Source organism: Zootoca vivipara, chromosome 10 (genome assembly GCF_965207765.1).
Source record: "Zootoca vivipara chromosome 10, rZooViv2.hap1.1, whole genome shotgun sequence".
Classification (NCBI taxonomy): Eukaryota; Metazoa; Chordata; class Lepidosauria; order Squamata; family Lacertidae; genus Zootoca; species Zootoca vivipara.
The window spans coordinates 61,365,254-61,389,462 of record NC_142593.1 but is presented as its reverse complement, the minus strand read 5'-3'; the positions used below and the strand labels follow the sequence as shown (position 1 = coordinate 61,389,462).

The 24,209-nt window shown below is 48.1% G+C and overlaps 1 protein-coding gene across 7 annotated transcripts in view; it reads right to left on the bottom strand.

The window, feature by feature from the left end:
* IL11RA (interleukin 11 receptor subunit alpha) overlaps positions 1-24,209 on the bottom strand; it is a 127,297-nt gene that overhangs the window by 10,798 nt on the left and 92,290 nt on the right. For all 7 annotated transcript variants that reach the window (XM_088653077.1, XM_060280406.2, XM_088653074.1 and 4 more), the window contains 8 exons: positions 20,515-20,575; positions 20,154-20,320; positions 18,990-19,104; positions 8,910-8,945; positions 5,001-5,155; positions 4,589-4,752; positions 1,384-1,525; positions 640-735 (listed from right to left, as the gene is read on the bottom strand). In XM_088653077.1, coding sequence (XP_088509203.1) covers positions 640-735; positions 1,384-1,525; positions 4,589-4,752; positions 5,001-5,155; positions 8,910-8,945; positions 18,990-19,104; positions 20,154-20,320; positions 20,515-20,575 — 936 coding nt within the window. The remainder of the gene's footprint in view (positions 1-639; positions 736-1,383; positions 1,526-4,588; positions 4,753-5,000; positions 5,156-8,909; positions 8,946-18,989; positions 19,105-20,153; positions 20,321-20,514; positions 20,576-24,209) is intronic.

Here is a 24,209-nt window from a genome sequence, read left to right as displayed (position 1 = left end):
CATTGTACACTGCCCTAGGGTCTTTGTACAAAGGGCGCTGTATAAATTGAATGAATGAATGAATAACACTAGAATTTGTGGACATTCAAAAAAGCGGAATGTCCCATTTATGTATCCCTCTGATGCCTTCAGTTTTATATTTTTATATTTTTATGTATCCCTCTGATGCCTTCAGTTTTATATGTTTATCTTTGTATTGAGAAATGTTTTTTGTTTCTGACTATCGGTCGAATAAAGTATATTGAATAATGGAATGTTGGAAGTGATCTCTCTCTCTCTCCCCTCTCCCTCCTCCTCCCCTCTGGCCGCTGGCCTGTCCTCCTGGCACAGAGCACTCTCTGGGGATGAGGCCCCTATGGGCACTGTCCTTCCTGGGGGTCTTCTGTTTCACAAACACAGTTGGGTTTCAGAGAGCAGCCTTTGGGCATAAGCAAATATCAGCCCCATCCCTGTGCTCAGCCCCTTTGCATTTAAAGGTAAGATAATGCCCCCCCATAGGTCCTGAGGAGGGTTTTTATCCCGTCCCAGGAAGCCCACAAAAAATTGCAGCGCCAAAATCTCAACACAAATTAAAAGAGCTTGAGATTGTATGGTGCCCGCCTCCCCCTGACTCTGTGTGGGTCATTCTTAGAGACCTACCAATGGGCCCATTGTTGGGGGCCAGAGAAGGCTCCTCCGCTGGGCTTTCTGGCTTGATGGCTGCAGTGGCTGTTTCGCTGGGTACCAAAGTTTGTCCTGGGGAAAGAGAGCAGGCATTTTAGGGAGAAGAGGGAGATTACAGAATCATGGCTCTCCCCCTCCTCATTTAATCCACACAGCAACCCCGTGAGATAGGTTAGGCTGAAAGGCAGTGATTGGTCCCAGGTCACCCGGTAAAAGCTTCTTGGCCAAGTCGGTAAAGTCCAATTCTTCCTCTTAAAGTGGAAATGTAGCAATTCAGGACACACCCAGACTTCCTTTTGTGTCGCTTTTCTAGGTACGGGTCTGCACTTCAAAGCTCCATGTCCAAGCACTCCCCCGCCCTTGCTGCTTTCCCCACGAACACCCGCTCTTTACCACGGGGGGGGGGGGATCTGCAGAAAGCCTGAATTGCCGTTTGTTTTGATTCCGTGTTAAAGAATGAGTTTTCCTGGGGAAAGCACTGAGGCAGGCAAACAAACAAATGCTCAGACACAGACCAGGAAAGTGTGGACCTGAGTCAAGAAAGCGCAGAGCAAAAGTTAAGTGTGGATGAGACCTCGTGTTTTAACCCACTCTATTTGCACAAATGTGAGGTTATGTGCTTGGAACCCTCTTGCAAAATGCTGACAGCCTGGAGGCTCCCTGGCAGCCTCCTCCTCCTCCAAACAAGGCACATGCCCCACAGCTGTGAGGGCTGCTTACCAGTGGCAGGCGTGGCCCACGCTTCAGGGGTCCACTCGCTCCAGCTCCCAGCATCCATGAAGTCCTTTGCGCTCACCTGGACCACATGAAGCAAGCCCAGCAAGGCGTCCGTTATCACCTCGGACACATTGACCGTCTCCACCTGCAGATCCAGGACACACACAATGGGCAGCTGCAGGATGAGACCCCTACTCTCTGCTTCCCAGAATGTGGCATCCTGTCTGGCAGTTTTCTTTCCTCTTTTTTTGGAGGGGTGCTCCCAGCTCCTGCCAGGGGGCGGAGGGCACCCTTGGTTCCGACTGCCATCAACCAACCCAGAGCAGGCCATAGATCTGTGAGCCATGAGCCCCCTGCAGATGCATACTTGGAGATTGGCAACGATGGATCAATGTCCTTGGGGGAGATCCTGTCCGCCAGGATCAGTCTTCTTGGAAGGGAAGCCCTGATAAGAACTTCATGAATACAGAAGCAAACCCTCGGTCCATCTAGTTGTGCTAAACTCACAAGCTCACACTCTTTCTGTTGTGTATTAAAGTAATAGCACAGCCAAGTATGTATTGTAATATAATATAATATATAGAGTTTATTGTATTGTATTGCAGAGTTTATTTGAATGCATAAGTTCCAGCGGGAACGTATATCATTTGCTGGTTCAGAGTGCAGGATTTGGATCCGCTGCTGGATTGGTTTACGCTGGAGGGAATCCTTGCCACTGGTTCCCGCCAAAATGTATCTTTTCCCTGCTAGTTCTCTGTTACTATATAAGTCCCAGTTTTCCCCATTCCCTGTGTTCTGGCTCTTACTTGTTCTTTGAAGTAAAGAGATGTTGTACCAGATCCTCGCCTCCTGCTTCTCATTTGCACTGAGCTGAAATCACTGAAGACCCACTACACAACACTTTCCACAAAACCCTGAGCACAGCTGGCTAAACAGATGTTGCATGGAATCTGGGGAAAGAGCTGCCAGTGAAGATTCGTAGAGATACAGTACTCAGAATCAAGGAGACTTTCTTGTTAGTTAACAGAAGTCTGCATTTAAATCCAGCTATTTTTGGAGGAGAAGGTGGTGGGACAATGGAGTTCTGGCACCAAGGAGAGGACAATAGGCATTCATGTGTGTTTGCTGTTGTGGCCAAGATACCAATGTTGGCATTCAGTACTAGCAAATACAGCACAGGGAGACCTCGCTCTCTGCTGCCATCTACTTTTGAGTCCCAGTTTTGGAACAGTTTGGGGGACGAGTGGCATCGTGGTGGTTCTGGTCCTACTTTGATGGAAGTTTCCAGAGGACGACATCTACATCAAACTTCTGAGTGGGGTTATCTGGAGTTTTGGAGTATGCTGTCAGCGATCTGCTGGTGACACCCAGCTCTGCTTCTCCTTACACCTGCAGGTGAGGCACTGGAAGTGCTGAACCAGTGTCTTGCCTCAGTAACAGACTGGATGAGAGCCAACAAACTGAAGCTCAATCTAGATAAGACTGAGGCACTGTTAGTGGGTGGCTCCCGAGACCAGATGGATGGGAGGTTGCCTGGGAGGTTGATGGAGTTATGCTCCCTGTGAGGGGGAAACAGTACATAGAGCCCCCGCCCATCTTGAGGAGCAGTTCGTCCAATAGCAGCGGAGCTAGCGGGGAGGGGGAAGAGTCCAGTGGGGAAGGAGGAAGTAGGGGACAGGGCTCTGGCAGGATAGCAGAGCCTCTGTTGCACGTGAGAGAGGAAGAGAGAGCGGGGGAAAGGGGGGAGAAGGAGAACATGGAAAGGAGACCCTTTTTCCCTCCGGTTCCGGAATTACGCAGGAGGAAACACGGAAGGAGATTTGGGGTGCCCAGACTCTTATGTTGGAAGAAAACGCGGGAAGCGCCATTCCAGGGTTCTGACCTAGACTGAGAACATGTATCCTGTACAGCCCTAGCACTGTAAATAGCCTGCACACAATAAAAGCATGAAAAGGCAATGATTTGGAGAGTCGTTACTCTAGAGTAGTCGCAGCGCCTCCTCTGTGACACTCCCTCTGAAGAACTGGGTGAGTAGTTTGGGGATACATCAAGAGTGGCTTCCATCAGCTTCGGCTGGTGGCTTAGCTGTGCCCCTAGCTGAACAGGAATAGCCTAACATTTGTTGTCTACACTCTGGTAACCTTTAGGCTATTGCCTCTCCCCATAAGAACTGACCTGGACCCCACGGTCGTCATCTGAGGCCCTTCTTCATGGGCCTCTTCCAGGAGAGGTCTGGAGGGTGGCAACACGAGAGCAGGCCTTTCCTGCAGTGGCCCCCCACTTGTGGAAGGCTCTACCCAGGAAAGTTCACCTGGGGCCTTCATTACATATCTGTCAGGGACCACGCTGAGGAGGGCTGCACTGAGGAAGAATGGTGGGAGCCTCCCTCTCCCTCTCCCCCTGCTCCAGATCAGGATACTGAATCTTCCCAGGAGCAGTGGGGCAGTATAGATTTGGAACAGTGGTTTGCAGAGGGGCACAGTCCAGAAGGCAGAAGTTGGGAAGAACTGGGTGGTGAGCAGGAGATGGTCATTGGCGAAAGGGTGGGTGAACAGCTAGGAGAGAGGGAGTTAACAGACCCACTATCTCTGGAAAGTGTCTATCCGCTCAGCCCAAGGTCAAGGAGAGCAGATAAGGTGGCAGCACAGTGGCTGGAGATCAGGTTGCAAGACACGGAAGTGATGTGGGTGATTGGGGGGGAAGTGGGTGGGACCCTAAATGGGTGGGACCCTTAATGGGGGGAGAGTAGGGGGGACCCTTAATGGCAGGGGGAAGTGTGGGGGAGCACCTTCATTCCTAGAAATGGATTCTTTGTTCTCTCGCTATGGTCACTAAAGTTTCTAACTGGTAAGAGACTCCTTTTGCTTTGTTCTGCTTATCTACTGCCGGGGGTGGGGTGGGGGAGAGGAAGCCGAGTCCCTGAAGCCTGACAAAATCTTTAGCTACCAGGCAAAAACCTTCCTCTATAACCAGGCCTTTAACTATCTAGGGACCTTTGGAAGTGGTTGTGATGTTTTTAAGGCATTGAGTTGCCCTGGGCAAGACAATGTGACTAGCAAATTCAGCAAACAACAAGAGCAATGAAATAATAATTCAACAAGAGGCCAATGCCAGGCAGCTGGGCCAGAGTTTCAGAAGCGGGCAGGCAACACTCCCCCTGCTTAGCTTGAGCCCTGGGCTCCATCCACTCCTGCTGCCCTCGACTCACCATGGACCAGGAAGTGGAGGTGACAGGTCGATATCGCAGGCGGAACTTGAGCTCAAAGTGAGACGCCATGGTCCAGCTGGAAGGGTACTCCCAGCTCACCTGCAGCCGGCTGGGTGCTGAAGGCACTGGCTCCACCTGAAGGTGCTCCGGAGGGTCCGGCTTGACTGGGGGACAAAGCAGAGGGGGGTTGCTAATGCTGCAGAGATGGGAAGCCCATCCCTTGATAACGGCCGCCCAGCCCTGGAAACACCACCCTATCTGAACTCAGCTATCGTGGGCACATCGTGAGGAAGCAGCATCACTCCTTTGAAATACTCCACCTCACCCGCTCTATCTGGGCCAAAGAAAATGGCTCCGGCAAAACCGGGACATTGACATGCCTCCCCCCCCCCCTTCTGAAGGCAGGACTTACTTATCCCTTGCATGACGATGTTCAGGAGGCGAAAGTTGGAGCCCAGCGGATTCACCTCCGTCACGTTGACCCATAAGCCCTTCCAGAACATGGAATCGTGGATGGTGCATGAGAACGGTTTGGCAGGATCCTGGATGCAGGGCCCCTGCGGAGACCTGGCCAGAGACAGAAGCGGGGATAGGAAGGCTTTGGCAAAGACGGTGATCTGATCTGAAGAAGTGTGCACACACACGAAAGCTCATACCAATCGCAAACTTAGTTGATCTCTAAGGTGCTACTGGAAGGAATCTTTTTATTTTGTTTCGGTGATCAGATCAGTGAGCTCCGCTGTGCAACCCCCTCCTTCCGCAGTCCACCCCACGGCAATGGAGAAAAATAAAATAAAACCGTCAAGTCCATGAGGGGGAAATCTGCAGGAAACAGCTGCTTTCCTAGGGCCACTCAAAAGGGCACAAAGAAATAACCGTGCTTTCAAGTTCCCCAAATCTCTTAGTGGCTACAATTGTGATGATGCAAGAACTGGTTGTAGCCCAAGAGACAATATGCACCTGTTTTGCAAAAGTCCATGAAAGAATCCGAACACCATAGTTTAAAACTACTGCTAGAGGACAAGAATCCCAAGACTTCATTAAATGCAGCCAAATTCTGTGTGTCTGCAATCAATCGCAGGAAGCAAGTGGTATCCCATAATGATCAAACCCCTAAATGTTAACTACAGGGGGTACGCTAATAATTAATTTTAATTTTTATATTTGAATCCTTGTTATATTCACACTGTCCTTTGTATTTTTGATATGTTTTATGATCTGTGATATTGTGCGTGTTGATGCTGGTCTGCGACCGTATTAATAAATTCGTTCAATATGCACCTGCCTTCACCAATCAAGGGCTGTCCAGATGCTTTGGGCTACAGTTTCCATCTATCCCAGTCAGCATCCCTGAAACATCTGGAGGGCGCCAGGTTGGTGGACGGCCGATCTACACAGTCAGAATAATCACACGTTGGAGGTCCGTCATTTCAGAAGGTGTGAGATTTTGTATGGGAAGAGCACAAATTGTGTGTGTGTGTGGGGGGGGGATAAGATGATCAAAAGCAGGACCTGAGCACAGGAGCACTTTCTCCTCCTGCGGTTTCCAGCAGTTGGCACCCAGAGGCATTTGCAGTGGAGGGAGAACACAGCCTTCAATAGCCTTATGAAGATCTCATAAGGAACAACTCAGACCTTGTGATCATCCCCTGAGGCCCTTCTTCATGTGTCTCTTGTGCAAGAGACCTGGAGGGTGGCAACACGAGAACGGGGCCTTTTCTGCAGCAGCTCCCTGCTTGTGGGATGCTCTCCCCAGGGAGGTTCGCCTGGCACTTTCATTCTACACCTTTAGGCAAAGATGTTCCTCTTCAACCAGGCCTTTGGCCGATTCATATTCTACAGCTTTTTAAAATGTGTTTGTGGGAGGGCAGTTATTGGTTTGTTTTGCTTTTGCTTTATTATGTATCTTGCATTCTCATTTTGCATTTCTATGTTGCGTACTGCCCTGTGATCTTCGGATGAAGGGAGGCATACACATTAATTAAAGAAAAATTATATAAAAAAAATAAAGATGAGAAGAGCATCTACTGGATGAGGCCAATGGCAGATCCAGTCCAGCATCCTGTTCTCTCAGTGGCCAATCAGATGCTTCCCATGAGAAACCAGTAAGCAGGATTCAAGCACAAGAGCCCTCTCCCCTCCTAGGGTTCCCAGAAACTGGTATCCAGAAACATCGCTGCCTCCAGCTGTGGAGACAGAGCACAGCCATCCTGGCCAGTAGCCATCAATAGTCCTCTCCTCCTCCATTCATTTACCTAGTCCTCTTTTAAACCCACCTAGGCCAGTGGCCATCCCTGCCTCCTGTCTCTACCCTAACACTGTCTCCATCCCTGTTGCAGGCAAAGCAGTTTCCTGGGTGGAGGGTTAGAGCCCCACAACCTTGGATGCCTTCATTACACACCTTTAGGCGCCAGGCAAAAATGTTCCTTTTTAACCAGGCCTTTGGTTGACCTGATCAGCATCCCATACCCTTTACAAATGTGGCTCTTTTTTGGGGTGGGTGGGTGGTATTATTGGGTTATTGCTTTTATTTTTATTTGATATACTGTGATATTTTTATGTGAACCGCCCTGAGACACCCGAGTATAGAGCAGTATATAAAGGTAAAGGTAAAGGGACCCCCGACCATTAGGTCCAGTCGTGACCGACTCTGGGGTTGCGCGCTCATCTCGCATTATTGGCCGAGGGAGCCGGCGTACAGCTTCCAGGTCATGTGGCCAGCATGACAAAGCCGCTTCTGGCAAACCAGAGCAGCACATGGAAACGCCGTTTACCTTCCCGCTGTAGCGGTTCCTATTTATCTACTTGCACTTTGACGTGCTTTCGAACTGCTAGGTGGGCAGGAGCTGGGACCGAGCAACGGGAGCTCACCCCGTCACAGGGATTCGAACCGCCGACCTTCTGATCAGCAAGCCCTAGGCTCAGTGGTTTAACCACAGCGCCACCTGGGTCCCATAGAGCAGTATTTAAATAGTAATAATAAAAGTCTGGTAAAAACCGAAAGCTATAATTGCCCGCACTCCTGCTGTGCTGAAGAGCCTTGGGGTCTAAGCCTGGAGAACCAGTTTAGCCCTCGACTGGAAGCGTCAAGGAGGCCTGGAAGGGTTTTCAGGAGAGCAAGGGAAAGTCAGCCCCATTCTCCCCAGCCCCTTCCCCCAAATGACATCACCAATTGTTCAGGAAGATTGCCTGCCAGCCTGATTTGTGTGCCTTGCCGTAAACTTGCATGCCAGGGGTTTCCTGCTTCCTGGCTCAGAGCCAAGGCGCTTTTGCATTCCCAGAAGGTCGCAAGCAGGCTGCAAGGAGCCTCGCAAGCAGGGAAAGGAAACCGGGCCGGATCCTTCTGGGCATGCGATGCTACGAGGCGAGGCGATCGCGTGCGAGTCATGGGAGCAGCTGGGCTGAGGCATGCAATCTCCGAGGGCACAGAGGAAGGAGCCGTCTAGCCCAGCTGAGAGATGGGCAGCCTTCCTTTGCTGGAGGCCCCAGTGGGGAAAAGACGAAGGGAAATGGGAAGGGGAAGCCTCCAGGAAAGGATAGGAAGCAGGGGCCACCATCCGTTAGTCCTGCCAGCCTGAAAGCGGGATGCCTATCCCTCTGAAACCTCCCAGGTGTCTCCTGGAAAAGGCACTTTTGAGAGAAATAAACCATCTTGAGTACCCTCTTCGAAAGGCAAACTTTCTAAGTCCTTCCAAATTCAATGGAATTGTGCTGTGATACTTCTAAAAGGATAAGAGAGTTGAGTTTGCAAATATTTGCTGCGCTAGGCTCTGATTCCACAGCTGGAGGCAGCAGCGCTTCTGAATTCCAGCTGCTGTGAATCACAGGAAGGGAGAGCTGCTCTCATTTTTATCTATTTCTTTTATTTCATAAAATTTATACACTGCTTGGTTGTAAACAACAACAACAACAACAACCCACCAAAACGGTTTACAAATGCAAGAAAACCAAAAAAACTTTAAACATACCAAAGTTAAAATAGTATAACGGATCAAAATTCTTGTGCCTAAGTCCTGCCTGCTGGCGTCTTCCCATTGGGGCATCTGGCTGGCCGCTGCGACAGATGAGCCACTGGCCTGATCCAGCAGGCTCTATTTACATTCTTATTTAAAAGGAGGTCAGAAAGAAGAGGTGGAATGCTCAGCTGGGGCTAAAAGGAATGGGCCCAAGCCAGAGGGAGGCAGACTTCGTCCCATAGGAGGAATTCTAAGCACATGGACAGGAGAGCCCCGAGTCTTCCCTAGAATGAGGGGGGGGGGGTCCCTGGGACACAAACATGACAGCTAGTCTTGAGACAAAGGGCTGGACCACAAGAACTCACCTTTGCTTATCGGCTTCAGCATTCACGGACCCACTCCTGGGGGGAAACGGGAGAAAAAGGAGAAAGCATTGAGAAAATCCAGCAAGTGAGCAGGACTTTGGAACAGGGAGAAAACTGCATTCTATTATTATAAATGATAAATTTATATTATACGCTCTCCCATCAGATCTCAAAGAAATAACTACCTGATGTTTAGAAGACATCTGAAGGCAGCCCTGTTTAGGGAAGTTTTTAATGGCTGATGTTTTAATGTACAGTGGTACCTTGGGTTAAGAACTTAATTCGTTCCGGAGGTCCGTTGTTAACCTGAAACTGTTCTTAACCTGAAGCACCACTTTAGCTAATGGGGCCTCCCACTGCTGCTGCGCCACTGGAGCACGATTTCTGTTCTCATCCTGAAGCAAAGTTCTTAACCCGAGGTACTATTTCAGGGTTAGCGGAGTCTGTAACCTGAAGATTCTGTAACCCGAGGTACCACTGCATTTTGAATCTTTTGTTGGAAGCTGCCCAGAGTGGCCAGGGAAACCCAGCCAGATGTGTGGGGTATAAGTAATAAATTATTATTATTCTGCATTCTGCAGAAGAGAACTTGATTGGTTGTAAAATAAAATAAAAAAACACTTCTAAGAGGTTTACAAAAAGAATAAAACAAAAACATTATTGGTATTTTTTTAAAAAAACTATTTAGAACATTCAAAAAATTGAAATCAGTGATAAACTGAAAACAGATCAAAATGCACTTTGGTGTTTTCTACATGGCTGGGTAGAGTTTTCTAAAGAAAAACGTTTTGAGCAGGTGCTGGAAAGCGTCTACTTGTCTGGATAGGACTCCCTAAAGAAAAACGTTTTGAGCAGGTGCTGGAAAGAGCACAGCAAAGGTGTCTGCAGGATTATATTTAACAATATTTATGCTAAACAATTTTTATTACAATTTACATTTGATTGTAATAAAAGCTCCGAGTACTTTACAAAAAACAAAACACATTAAAATTACCCATATAGAGGACAGTTAAAAACTGCTGTTTTGAAAAACACACACATCAAAAACTAAGTAAAATCAACAATTGGCTGAAAGAAGCTTAAAATGCAAAGAGTGTCTACTTGTCTGGATAGGGCTTCCTAAACAAAAACATTTTCAGCAGGTGCCAGAAAGCGTAGAGAAAAGAACCTTCCCTATCTCTCTCTTTTAAGTCTTTGTTTTAATTTAATGCTTTATTAACTGTAGTTACATCTATACATCAAATATATTTTAGTCTGTAAATCAAGCACATCAAAATAAAAATTCCATCAAAGAAGTATATATCTTCATAAATTTGACTTCCCATCCTTCTCAACATCTTTTCATCCTAGTAAACCTATTGCCTAAATTTTATCAGCAAAATCATAATAAAATATTAATATGCATCTATGTATATATATCTATTGTAACCCATTTAACCTTTATTTACAGAGCTTATTCAAAAGCTGCTACTGAATTCAGATTGCAACACTTATTTTTTAAGTAACTCTTTAGGTTTCCAGTTATCACTGAACTCCTGTTTTTGCTTATCTTTAATCTTTTCTGAGAGACTATCTAGTTCAGCATATTCTACCAATTTTAGTAACCATTCTGATCTGATGGGGATTTTGTCTCTCTTCTCGCGGCTTTGGTGGCCTACAGAAAGATTTTCCTTATCTTCCTGACTATATCTGGTACTGTAATACCCAATAAAAATGATTCTGGCTTTTTTGGGGAAGGATGCATTTAACATTATTTGAAGCTGAGTATGTGTGTCATTCCAGAAGGTTTTGCTTTTTTTATAAGCCCACCACATGTGGAGCATGGTTCCACCTGATTCTCCGCATCTCCAACATGTGTTAGGGACACTTTTGCACATTTTGGAGAGTTTAGAAGGGGTTAAATACCTTCCCCATCTCAATAGGCAGGGAGTTCCAGAAAGGAGAATGGTGGCAATGAGGGAGGGAGGGATGAAAAATAGCACATGGTGGGCGAGCTTGTGTTGGGGGGAGGTTTGATCCCGGGGTTTTGCGGCTCACAGCTCCTGCTGTCACCTCCTAGGCTACTTTGGCTGTGCTCCTGCTGAGCGTATGGGAGGGCAAGTGCCCTGCGGCCAGCCAGCACCCACACCAGGGCCCGTTCCGTCCTGCAAAGGAAGGGCATTGAACCCTGGCCGGCTGCTCCAGCGTAATGCCAAGGGTTGGCCAGAAGGAGGCAGCCTCCTTTCAGAGTCAGGGGCAGATACCTATTATTCATTCCTACATTCATTCATTTTGTTCATTCATAAAATTCATACACTTGATGCCAAAAACAACAACGTCAAAGCATATCACAAAAAGACAAAACAAGAAAAGAAAGAACCCTGCTTTAAAACATAACAAGAAGTTAAAATGCTCAAACATGAAAACGGCGACACCTGTCTAATCCTCTTTGAAAGCCATCTAGGGACTTCTTGAGAAAGCAAGTTCAAAAGTTCAATGTGCTCTGCCTCTTAGCCCCCTGCTAGGTAGTCCCACTGCCCTCGAGGGGCTGCTATAGCCCACTTTCGGTACTGCTGGGCTAGCATGTCAATGGCCGGCTTGCCCAACACCACAAAAGGTTGCCCACATGCCCTCCAGCTGTGCTCCATGGCAGAGGTGGATGCACGGCACAGGAGAGGCAAGACCCCAGAATGAAAGAGGAAGGAACCCCCTCTATGGGGAACCGATTTGGCTGGGAAGCCATATGTTTACCTCCCCCACCAGCCAAGTTTGACAGGCGAGCACCTGTCCATCTCCTGGCATCACAATGACTGTCAAGCAAATCATTTCCTTTCCCTGCGCATTTAAAAAGCAAATTCCTTGGCAATCAGCTGGCCTGGGGTGCCTGCAAAACCTCATTTTGGGGGGACCCACCGCAGAACTTGATGAGGCTGAAATGGCTTCACGGGTCAAAAGTGGATTTTAAAATTTACAGCATGTTATACACTGAAAGAAAACTATATGAAAATGATATATAGATGGTATTTACCTTCTAGCAGACTTGCAAAAGAATGTATAAATCAAAATCAAATTTGTGCTGTAATCATAGAATCAGAGACCACAAGGGCCATCCAGTCCAACCCCCTGCCAAGCAGGAAACACCACCAAAGCATTCTTGACATATGCCTGTCAAGCCTCTGCTTAAAGACCTCCAAAGAAGGAGACTCCACCACACTCCTTGGTAGCAAATTCCACTGCCCAACAGCTCTTACTGTCAGGAAGTTCTTCCTAATGTTCAGGTAGAATCTTCTTTCTTGAAGTTTGAATCCATTGCTCCGTGTCCGCTTCTCTGGAGCAGCAGAAAACAATCTTTCTCCCTCCTCCATATGACATCCTTTCATATATTTGAACATGGCTCTCATATCACCCCTTAACCTTCTCTTCTCCAGGCTAAACATGCCCAGCTCCCTAAGCCGTTCCTCATAAGGCATCGTTTCCAGGCCTTTGACCATTTTCGTTGCCCTCTTCTGGACGCGTTCCAGCTTGTCAGTATCCTTCTTGAACTGTGGTGCCCAGAACTGGACACAGTACTCCAGGTGAGGTCTGACCAGAGCAGAATACGGTGGTACTATTACTTCCCTTGATCTAGATGCTATACTGGAAACGAATGTAAAGAAAAGGAAGGTACTTTCTACCATATGTGGTATTCCTGTAAGAAAACAAGAGCTTTCTGGAAAATGATTTACAGTATAAGGAATTGAAGAAAATGTTCAAAATAAATTTTAGTAAAATACCAGAAGCTTTTCTTTTAGGAGTAGCTGATACAGAAATTCCCAAGGACCTTAGAAATTTGTAGTCCACAGCCAGAACAGTATTTGCCCAGAGGTGGAAGGAGGATCCCACTCCAATCAAGAGATTAAATTGATGGATTATGCCAAAATGGCAAAATAAATGGGTGTGGTAAAAAATCAAGAGGATTTATTATTATTATTATTATTATTATTATTATTATTATTATTATTATTATTAAAGAGTGGGGGACATTTGTGGAACATATGAAAAATCATGGCATGCAAGTAAGGGCATTAGTACGCTCAGCTTAATTCAAGCAGTTAAAATTATTATCAAGATTAATTAATTGTAGATTAACTTTAAAATGGAGTAAAGTGGAAAAATGCAGTGTTAAATATTTAAATAAGATAAGAAACCACAAGAGGGTTGGGGAGGGAAGACTAATATGTACTTGTATTGGAAATATGTGATGGTTAGGTGCGTATTGGTAAATTTTTGAAAACTGAAAAAAACTTATAAGAATAAAATAAAATAAAATGGGGAGGTCCTGCTGGTGGAACCCAATTGGCGTTGAACCTGTGACAGGGTCTTTTTACTGGCGGTCCCAATGCTGAGATGGAATAGCCTTTCATGTAATGGATTCACAAGAAAGGAAATTCCATCTCAACTTTGGGAATAACCTTCTGATGGCAAGAGCCGTTCGAGATTGGAACAGACTCCCTCAGAAGGTGGTGGCCTCTCCTTCCTTGGAGAGGCTGGGTGTCCCTCTCTCAGGGATTCCTCTTCTTTTTCTTCTTCAAACTTGATTGAAAAATTTAAAAATAACTGTTGTTGTTGTTGTTTAGTCGTTTAGTCGTGTCCGACTCTTCGTGACCCCATGGACCATAGCACGCCAGGCACTCCTGTCTTGCACTGCCTCCCGCAGTTTGGTCAAACTCATGTTCGTAGCTTCGAGAACACTATCCAACCATCTTGTCCTCTGTCGTCCCCTTCTCCTAGTGCCCTCAATCTTTCCCAACATCAGGGTCTTTTCCAAGGATTCTTCTCTTCTCATGAGGTGGCCAAAGTATTGGAGCCTCAGCTTCACGATCCGTCCTTCCAGGGAGCACTCAGGGCTGATTTCCTTAAGAATGGATAGGTTTGATCTTCTTGCAGTCCATGGGACTCTCAAGAGTCTCCTCCAGCACCATAATTCAAAAGCATCAATTCTTCGGCGATCAGCCTTCTTTATGGTCCAACTCTCACTTCCATACATCACTACTGGGAAAACCATAGCTTTAACTATACGGACCTTTGTCGGCAAGGTGATGTCTCTGCTTTTTAAGATGCTGTCTAGGTTTGTCATTGCTTTTCTCCCAAGAAGCAGGCGTCTTTTAATTTCGTGACTGCTGTCACCATCTGCAGTGATCAAGGAGCCCAAGAAAGTAAAATCTCTCACTGCCTCCATTTCTTCCCCTTCTATTTGCCAGGAGGTGATGGGACCAGTGGCCATGATCTTGGTTTTTTTGATGTTGAGCTTCAGACCATATTTTGCGCTCTCCTCTTTCACCCTCATTAAAAGGTTCTTTAATTCCTCCTCGCTTTCTGCCATCAAGGTTGTGTCATCTGCATATCTGAGGTTGTTGATATTTCTTCCAGCAATCTTAATTCCGGCTTGGGATTCATCTAGTCCAGCCTTTCGCATGATGAATTCTGCATATAAGTTAAATAAGCAGGGAGACAATATACAACCTTGTCGTACTCCTTTCCCAATTTTGAACCAATCAGTTGTTCCATATCCAGTTCTAACTGTAGCTTCTTGTCCCACATAGAGATTTCTCAGGAGACAGATGAGGTGATCAGGCACTCCCATTTCTTTAAGAACTTGCCATAGTTTGCTGTGGTCGACACAGTCAAAGGCTTTTGCATAGTCAATGAAGCAGAAGTAGACGTTTTTCTGGAACTCTCTAGCTTTCTCCATAATCCAGCGCATGTTTGCTATTTGGTCTCTGGTTCCTCTGCCCTTTCGAAATCCAGCTTGCACTTCTGGGAGTTCTCGGTCCACATACTGCCTAAGCCTGCCTTGTAGAATTTTAAGCATAACCTTGCTAGCGTGTGAAATGAGCGCAATTGTGCGGTAGTTGGAGCATTCTTTGGCACTGCCCTTCTTTGGAATTGGGATGTAGACTGATCTTCTCCAATCCTCTGGCCATTGCTGAGTTTTCCAAACTTGCTGGCATATTGGGTGTAGCACCTTAACAGCATCATCTTTTAAAATTTTAAACAGTTCAGCTGGAATATCATCACTTCCACTGGCCTTGTTATTAGCAATGCTTTCTAAGGCCCATTTGACTTCACTCTCCAAGATGTCTGGCTCAAGGTCAGCAACCACACTACCTGAGGTGTACGAGACCTCCATATCTTTCTGGTATAATTCCTCTGTGTATTCTTGCCACCTCTTCTTGATGTCTTCTGCTTCTGTTAGGTCCTTACCACTTTTGTCCTTGATTATGGTTCCTTTGTACGAAATGTTCCTTTCATATCTCCAATTTTCTTGAACAGATCTCTGGTTTTCCCCATTCTATTGTTTTCCTCTATTTCTTTGCATTGCATTGCTCATTTAAGAAGACCCTCTTGTCTCTCCTTGCTGTTTTTTGGAAATCTGCATTCAGTTTCCTGTATCTTTCCCTATCTCCCTTGCATTTTGCTTGCCTCCTCTCCTCCGCTATTTGTAAGGCCTTTGTAAAAATAACTACCAAACCATAAAGTGTCATCTTACAACAGATGTGAAGTCTTGCGAGCATCAAAGCAAGCTCAGAAAAAACTTTTACATTACAGATTGAGCTCACATCCACAGGGCACACTTCAATCTAAATCATTCAGATAATTTCTCCATAATGGCTGCTAAATTACAGTATTATTGGTAATAAACGAAGTAAATCGAGAACATATGGCATCAAGCCAATCTTTCTTTGTTATTCCTCTTACCATCCTCTGATGGTGAGTTTAAGCGCCTCTTAAGTGACGATATTCCACACTTGTTGGGTCCAGGTTTTGAAGGTGTGTGGGGGGGGCTGCCCACTCCCCAACTGGAAGCAACTATCATTTTTCCCCCATGTATAACACGCCCCGTGTGTAAGACACCCCCTATTTTGGGGGACTCCAAATTAAGAAAATGGGGGAAGATTGCCCAGAGTTGTTGAGGGGTTTTTTTGGGGGGGGGTTGCCTAAAATCACTCACCCGCCTGACGAATACTGACAATAACGCGTGCCACCAAAGCCACCAATCGACTGCCTGATCACCGCCAGCAGCCGTCAATCGCACCCCAACTGCCGCAGCACCAGCCTATCAACAGCAGCCTTCCGGCAGCCACCCACCACCTGCCCTTCCGTTGATGGCCACCTCCTGCTCGCGGCAGCAACCAATCGCCCGCCCACCCTCTGCACTCTCCATGTATAATTTAAAGGTAAAGGGGCCCCTGACCATCAGGTACAGTCGTGTCCGACTCTGGGTTTGCGGCGCTCATCTCGCTCTTTAGGCCGAGGGAGACGGCGTTTGTCTGCAGACAGCTTCCGGGTCATGTGGCCAGCATGACAAAGCTGCTTCTGGAGAACCAGAGCAGCGCACGGAAACACCGTTTACCTTCCCACCGGAGCGGTCCCTATTTATCTACTTGCATTTTGACGTGCTTTCGAACTGCTAGGTGGGCAGGAGCTGGGACCAAGCAACGGGAGCTCACCCCATTGCAGGGATTCGAACCGCCAACCTTCTGATCAGCAAGCCCTAGACTCTGTGGCTTAACCCACAGCGCCACCTGGGTCCGAGCCATGTATAAGACGACCTCCAAAATTTCCACGTTCTTTTCTAATAAGAAATCATCGTCTTATACACATAAAAATATGGGATTTGTCTCACTGCTGTCATACGAGAGAAGACCCACGGTTTATCGCGACATGTGGATTGATAAAAGTTTTCCACTGACAGCTGGGCTAGCATAGGATCAGGTAAAAGATGTTGCCCTGTAATTGCGGAGGACAATGAAATCCAAGCCCCCTAGATAGATAGATAGATAGATAGATAGAATATCTTAGAATTTTGAAGTGTCAGGCATAGCTCTAGTGGCTTTAGCCCAAACGTAGCAGAGTTTTCCTGCACAGCGCAGAAGCTACTTGAGGTGGAAATGACTAGTCGGCTAGACGCAGAATAACTATTTACAGGATTTATTAAAAGAAAATAAAACCAGCAGAGTTTCTGCATACAAAGCAAAGCAAAATAAATCCTCTCTCTCTCCAACCATACACAGCACTCCTACTCCTAACACCCAACAAGAAACAACTGTGCTAGCATTCCTAGATAACAGAGTTCAGTGCTGGTTGTTAACCAATCAGAGAGTAGTTTCCAGGCCAGGCAGACATTGGCTTTCTGCAAAGAGTATATTGACACTGCCTTGAGTTAATTGTGTGAAGCAAGAATTTGTAAGTTCCCCATGAGAACCAATTATCAGAAACCGAACAGAATAGATGATAGATCAGGCATCCCCAAACTGCGGCCCTCCAGATGTTTTGGCCTACAACTCCCATGATCCCCTAGCTAACAGGACCAGTGGTTGGGGAAGATGGGAATTGTAGTCCAAAACATCTGGAGGGCCGAAGTTTGGGGATGCCTGTGATAGATAGATAGATTCTCAATCCCAAACCACTTTCCAGCTACTGCCTCCGAGCAGCAGCGAGTGAGTGGGGGGGGGGCTTCTCCAGTGCCTTGAAGGGAAGGGAAGGTTGGGGGGGGGCTCTGCTCGCTTCCTTCTTCCTACAGGCTGTCTCCAGGAGTCAACCCCACCCAGGCGCTCCCTTCTTGAAGAACACCAGGAGAGATCTTCTTGCTGGGACCTTCAAACTACCCCGGCTCACTTTTTTTTAATACGGAGGGAGTGTGGCTGTGGGTTCTTTGCGGCTTGACTAACTGTGTCAGGAAGGAGCCAGAGGGGGCTTCAGCCCCACTCCCTCTTTCGCTGCGGTGGACTTGGTGGGCCTGGAACCATCCTCTCGGTTACTCCACCCTTCTGGAATGTCGGGTGGATACATCAGGGGCCCCCACCTCCCTTTCTGCCCAGGCAGCACTTTCCCCTTCGTCTGCTGGAAAGACACAAATCTTTCTTCTTCTTGGTGAGTATCAATTTGGACAAAGCAATGGAAAGCCGCGTGGTGTGTTTTTTGGGGAAGGGCCTCCCGGCCAGCCAGCAAAGTTTGGAAAAGAACGCGGCATTTGCAGGGCAGCAGAACGCAAAGTCAGAATGCAAGGAGAGGGAGGGAAGCGAGCCAGAATTGCTGCTGCAGCGGCTTCTGCTGCCCCACCCCAACCTATAACTCCCACCCCTTCAGGCCCACCCGATCCCTCTACTCTGACTGCATTAACTGAGAAATGGGTCTAAGTGTGGGAAGAGAGCTGCCTTGGCCTTTGATCCACGTTGCCATCGCAGAGGAGGGAGGCCACGAAAATGAAGAATATGGAAACCAAGACTTAGGATGAATACTTCTGGGAGTTGGGGACGTTTGGGCTGAAGAAGAGAAGATTGAGAGAGGACATGAGGATACTGTTGACATCCCACTGTCTCAGGAAACAAGGACGGAGTGTGTCTTTGGGGGTGAAGACCAACCGCTGGGGAGTTATAGCGCCTGCAGAGACCGATAAGGGAGAGACATGTTCTGTTGCAGCTGGGGCAGAGGAAGGTGTCTGGTTGTGCTGCTGCATATGCACCAAGGCGTTTCTTTTCTCGGCGATCCTTCCTCCTCTGGTCACTGCTGTGGATGCACAACCCGACTGTCTCCCGGCTCTGCAAGGGGTTCCCACACAGCAGGGTTGGTGTTGCCAGCCTTCATGTCATGTTTGCAGACAACTAGGTATGCCGGTGGGCCTGGTGCCTGAAGCCAGCTCCTTGGGGATCCTGAGAGCCATCTTCCAATATAGCCAGCATGTTTTCTGTTGCTCCAGAAGGTAGAGCCCGAACCAATGGACTCAAATGACACAAAATGAGATTTCGACTAACCATTAGGAAGATGTTCCTGACAATAAGAGTCGTTATCAGACTCCCTTCGAAGGTGGCAGCCTCTCCCACGTGGGAAGGTTTTAAGCAGAGGTTGGGGGGGGGCATCTGTCAGGGAGTCTTAGCTGTGATTGCAGGGGGTTGGGCTAGATGACCCTCAGGGATCCCTTCCAACCGTACAATTCCATGATTTTATGAACACAGGAACTAATCTGCCATGCTGCACACCAGCTGGAGGTGGGTTCTTAGCTGTTGCGCAGGTACACAAGCCCCCGACCCCTTCCACAGACCCAGAGGTGCACGACCTTACCTGTAGGAGGTGATGTATCTGGTGGGCAGGAAGGTCTCGACGGTGGAATCCCAGAAGCAGGAAACGTTCACGTAGTTGGACGCCGTGCATAAGATGGAGGGCCTCCCTGGCAGGCCTGCGGGAGAAGCAAGGTGCGGCTTGGAATAAGGGCACAACCAGGGCAGGGAGCATGTCTGGCCTTCCTCCAATGACCCCCACCTCCTACCTAAGTTCAAGCATCCCTGACCAGCCCTTTCCTCCTGGCAAAAGCTCAAGGCCGGCCCAGCAATCGGGGAAGGGCCACAGCTCAGAGTTAAGGGCATCTGCATTGCATGCAGAACGTCCAAGGTTCTGTTGGTGCGTGAGCACCTAAGTTTTGGGTTTTCATTTCTTTCCGCAGCAGAGTTCCTTTTACAGAAAAGTTTTCCTGCATCTTTTACTTCTTTACAGCATCAGCATTCTAGCTATCTCTTAGCAAAATTACCATTACAGGAAGAAACACCGTTTGGTTCTGTTTCTCAGAGTCTTTGTTATTTACAAAACTTCATGCTGGTCATTAACAAATAAATAAAAACAAATAAAGCAACATAGTTGATCACATGCCCTGATAAAGGCACCTGTTGCTGGGGAAATTCTCCATCGCCTAGCAACTTGTTCAAGACCATTTTCAAGTTTCTTCTAGAATATTCCGACAGGTTCAATCCTCAGCATCTCTCAAGCTGGGAGAAACATTCTGCTTGAAACTCTGGTCAGTGGAGACAGTTCTGGGTTCGATGGGACTTCCTATGTCCCTAACCACCCCGCCCTCATTCCCAAGAATTCCCCCCACCTTGCAGCCCAGCGGTGGAGGAAGCCTCTCCAGCACCTGGGGTGGGGCGAAATGCCCATAGGGAGGGACGGGATGGGGGGGGCGTGGCGCCCAAAGGGAGGGATGGGACAGGGCACGTAACATCCATTCCTGCCCCCCTCCGTTTTTGCTCGCCTGCCTCCTTCCCTTTCTCTCCCCAGGGGGGTGGGTGATCACGCCTGGCTGGGGGGTGCGATCCAGCCAGGTGGCAAGGCCAGGCGTGCGCTCTGCCACAGTGGCCAGGCCGGGACCTGCGATCTGGCGCGGCGCGATCTGGCCCAGCCGGGATTTTGTCACCCTTCCTCAGGGTGCTCTGGGGCAGCTGACCCTCAACTTACGTCCGAGACGGAGCACGGTGGAGCTGAGGAGGACCCCGCTGGTGTCGTGGCAGCTGAAGACCCCTTTGGAGGAGAGCTGGATGTGGGACAGGAGAAGCTGCCCTGCCTGTATTGCTGAGTCTTCCGGGAGGATGGTGCCTCCGTTCCACCGCCATTCCACTGAGGAGCTGAAAGCCAGAAAGCCGTAGTGAGGATGAATGAGAGGCAGCCACATCTTGTCTGCAAACATACCCTCTGTTCCTGCCAAGGTGCCCAAGAAATCACCCTAGCCTGTCCCAAGGGGGCTTCTGCCTTCCCTCCCGCACTCAGAGGTCTTGCACGATCCCTCTGGAAGGGACCACAACTGCTTGGAGACACCTACCCGGGACTCGCTCCAGCACACGTCAGGATCACATCTTTCCCCAGCTGGGCATACGTCACCCCTGGAAGAGAAGGAGGCCAGAGCACATATCCCTCAGGTATGCCAGAAAAACCGAGATCTCACACCAACAGCCCAGAGCTGGCACGCTGAGCAAGCCTTGCCCCCCAAGCAAGGAGAATAGCTTAAAAGCTATTTTGCGCCAGTTGCGCTTGGGTCACCCGGCGCAAAAAGAGCTTTTAAGCTCTCCACATCGCTTTCTGGTAAGCCTCGCTTGGCACATTGTCTCTGAGAGTTTGGGATTCTCTCTCTCCCCACCCCCAGGGTTTGGATATAAGCAATCTTTGAGTATACGCAGAACTCTTGCAACCGAACCCTGTGATTACGTACTGTATTACGTTTCTTGGGAAGGAGGATGCCAAGAGCACTTTGGCAAATAGCCTCCCCAGATAAGCACAGCCCAAACTCAAAGTGGTGGGACTGGGAAAAGGACACATGGCCTGGAACAGTGGGGATCAGGGGTCCTTCATTTTTTTGGGGGGGGGGACATGAGACCCTCTCTTCCCCCAAGAAAAGGGGCTACGATGGCACATTGTGTAGTTAGAGAACTGTCCAAATATGGTTCTGATTGACTTTGGCCAGAGTCCGGAGGGACCAACTGACCACCACCACACCCAAACGATGGCAGGGATATCACCTCCACCTACGTGTCTTTTTATCTTGTGTGTTTTATGTTCTAGTTACAGGTAGGTAGCCGTGTTGGTCTGACGTAGTAAAAAAAAAAAAATCCTTCCAGCAGCACCTTAAAGACCAACTAAGTTTTTTATTTTGGTATGAGCTTTCATTTGCATGCACACTTCTTTCGTGTGCATGCACACTTTTTATATTGTGAACCGCCCTGAGATCTACAGATGGAGGGCAGAATAAAAATCCTCATATGGGAGAGGAGGTATTTTACCTGAGCACCATAGGAAGCTGTCTTATATTTACAGAGGAATCTTGGGTTACGTTACTGGCAAACCCAGAAGTGTTTTGTCGTATGTGCATGCACAGAAGCAAAAAACCACGCTGCGTGGATGCACAGAAGCAGCACCTTAGGTAGCGAAAACTTCGGGATACGGCCGGACCTGTGGAACGGATCCCGTTCACAACCGGAGGTACCGCTGTATTATGGTTTTTGAGGACCTATATTGACCTGTGTGCGCTGACTGCATTTCCGAAATGTGCCTTAATAAAGCCCTGAAACGTTATTCAGAGTCCATCTGTCTGGAGTTAGAATATTAATCTCTATCCTTGATTCCATATACAATGGAACCATAATTTTCCAAACAACTTTTGTCACAAGCCTGGCACTATATCTAGAACTAGACTTCATAATCAGGTAACAATAATATTCTTTACTCGGATTTCACTATTTTGACCCATAGCCTTAATTCTGCGTGCCTATTTTATAGTTTTGCTTTTCATCTTTTAACTTTCATCTGTTGCTATAACTGTTCTCTCAGTTTGATGATGATGATGATGATGATAATTTATTATTTATACCCCGCCCATCTGGCCGGGTTCCCCCAGCCACTCTGGGGGGCTTCCAACAAAATATTAAAATACAGGAATCCATCAAACAGAACATTAAAACACGATAAAAGATCAAACATTAAAAACTTCCCTAAACAGGGCTGCATTCAGATGTCTTCTAAAAGTCAGATAGCTGTTTATTTCCTTGACATCTGATGGGAGGGCGTTCCACAGGGCGGGTGCCACTACCAAGAAGGCCCTCTACCCGCTTCCCTGTAGCTTCACTTCTCGCAGGGAGGGAACTACCAGAAGGCCCTCGGCGCTGGACCTCAGTGTCCGGGCTGAACGATGGAGGTGGAGATGCTCCTTCAGGTATACAGGACCAAGGCCATTTAAGGCTTTCAAGGTCAGGACCAACACTTTGAATTGTGCTCGGAAACGTACTGGGAGCCAATGCAGGTCTTTCAAGACCGGTGCTATATGGTCTCGGCGGCCACTCCTGGTCACCAGTCTAGCTGCCGCATTCTGGATTATAGACATTATGAAATGAAATTTAAAAAATCACACACACCCCCAAAAAAGTCTGTGGTCTCTTGGGCTGCTCGAAAGAGCTTTAGCCCCATGCTAGGTAAGGCAATCGGAGGGCAAAGGAACAGGGCTGCTCTCCTGTTTGATACCTGCAAGGTACGTCAAGTAACAGGAAGAAGGTGACTCATGAGCCCCAACCTGCTGTGCCTAAGGTGAGGCAGCGCTGGGGCTTGTTTGTGGGGCTGCCAGTTCACCTGCCCCCGCAGGAAAAGGAAGCAGGAAGACGCTGCTGCCAACTTGGCCAATAGACCTGTCTGTCAGCAACACGAGAAGCATGACAGGCAGGCGAGTCCTTGCGCCTCTGGCTGGCTGACGTGGAAGGAGCAGCCACTGGAGGTGCAGCCAATACACCTGAGGGCACCAATTTGGAAATGCTGCCACAGAGAAAAGCCAATTGCATGTCCCCAATTACAGGGAGCAAGGCTGGGGGTGGGGAACGACTCTCTACTGGGGACCCCAGGGAGCCCCCAGTAGCCAGAAGAGGCACTAAGGGCCCACTTTAAAGATTAAGAACCTCAGAAGGGAAGAAGAGCCTGCTGGATCAGCCCAAGGGCCTTTCGAGTTCACCATCCTCTTCTCACAGCAGCCAACCAGTGGGAAGGGCAGCAAGACCTGCCCCAGCTGTTGGTACCTTCCAGGAGGCTGGGGGAGAGACTTGCCATCATTGCCCCCCCCCACCCTGATATTTGCCTTTTGGTGCTGCCAGCCTCCTCCGGAGGAGAGATGCGGGAGCCAGAGGTTTGCCACCCAGCCTGTATGCCAGCTGTGTGCCATCAAAGCCTCTCCTCCGAACGCCACTTAAGCCGGGCTCCTTGGGATGCAGCAAGACCAGGGCCAGAAACTTCATTGTCGCTTAGCTTTCATTTTTGCTTCAAATTCACGTACTTAAGAAGCTTTTCTGCAATGTCAAATTTCTTCTGCGTTTGCCAAACCGTTGATTTTCGTTATTTTGAAATTGCTGGCATGTTCCGCATTTTGCATATTTGCATTGCTCTCCGTTTTGTTGTTTGGAATGCTTGCTGTGAGCTGCTTTGGGCACTGCTCATTGTGGAAAAGCCACATATAAACTCAATCAATCAATCAATCAATCAAACAAACAAACAAACAAACCCACCCACAAGCAGGACTCGAGCACAAGAGCAGCCTCTTCCCTCCTGTGGCTTTCAGCAACTGATATTCAGAAGTATTTCTGCCTCCGATTGTGGATGCAGAGCAGAGCCATCGATAGCCCTCTCCTCTGTGAATTCTTCCTTTAAAGCCATCTAGGCTCTCTGAACTAAGAAGTCCCAAACACTGAGACCTGTCTTCGCAGGAGAGTCCTTGATCATTTTGATTTCCCTTTTTAAGGTGAGGAAACCAGAACTGTGCACAGTATCTATTGGCTCAACCTGGTAACCTGATATTCCTCTTTGAGGGTCCCTGGTTCCCACCACTGAGCTGGTCTGTTCCTTGGCCCTGATCCTGCTAAGACTTACCTCCCCGGCTCTAACTCTGCAAAGCAATCCTCCAAGCCCTAGAGCAGGCATCCTCAAAGATGTCGGCCCTCCAGATGTTTTGGGACTACAACTCCCACCATCCCTAGCTAACAGGACCAG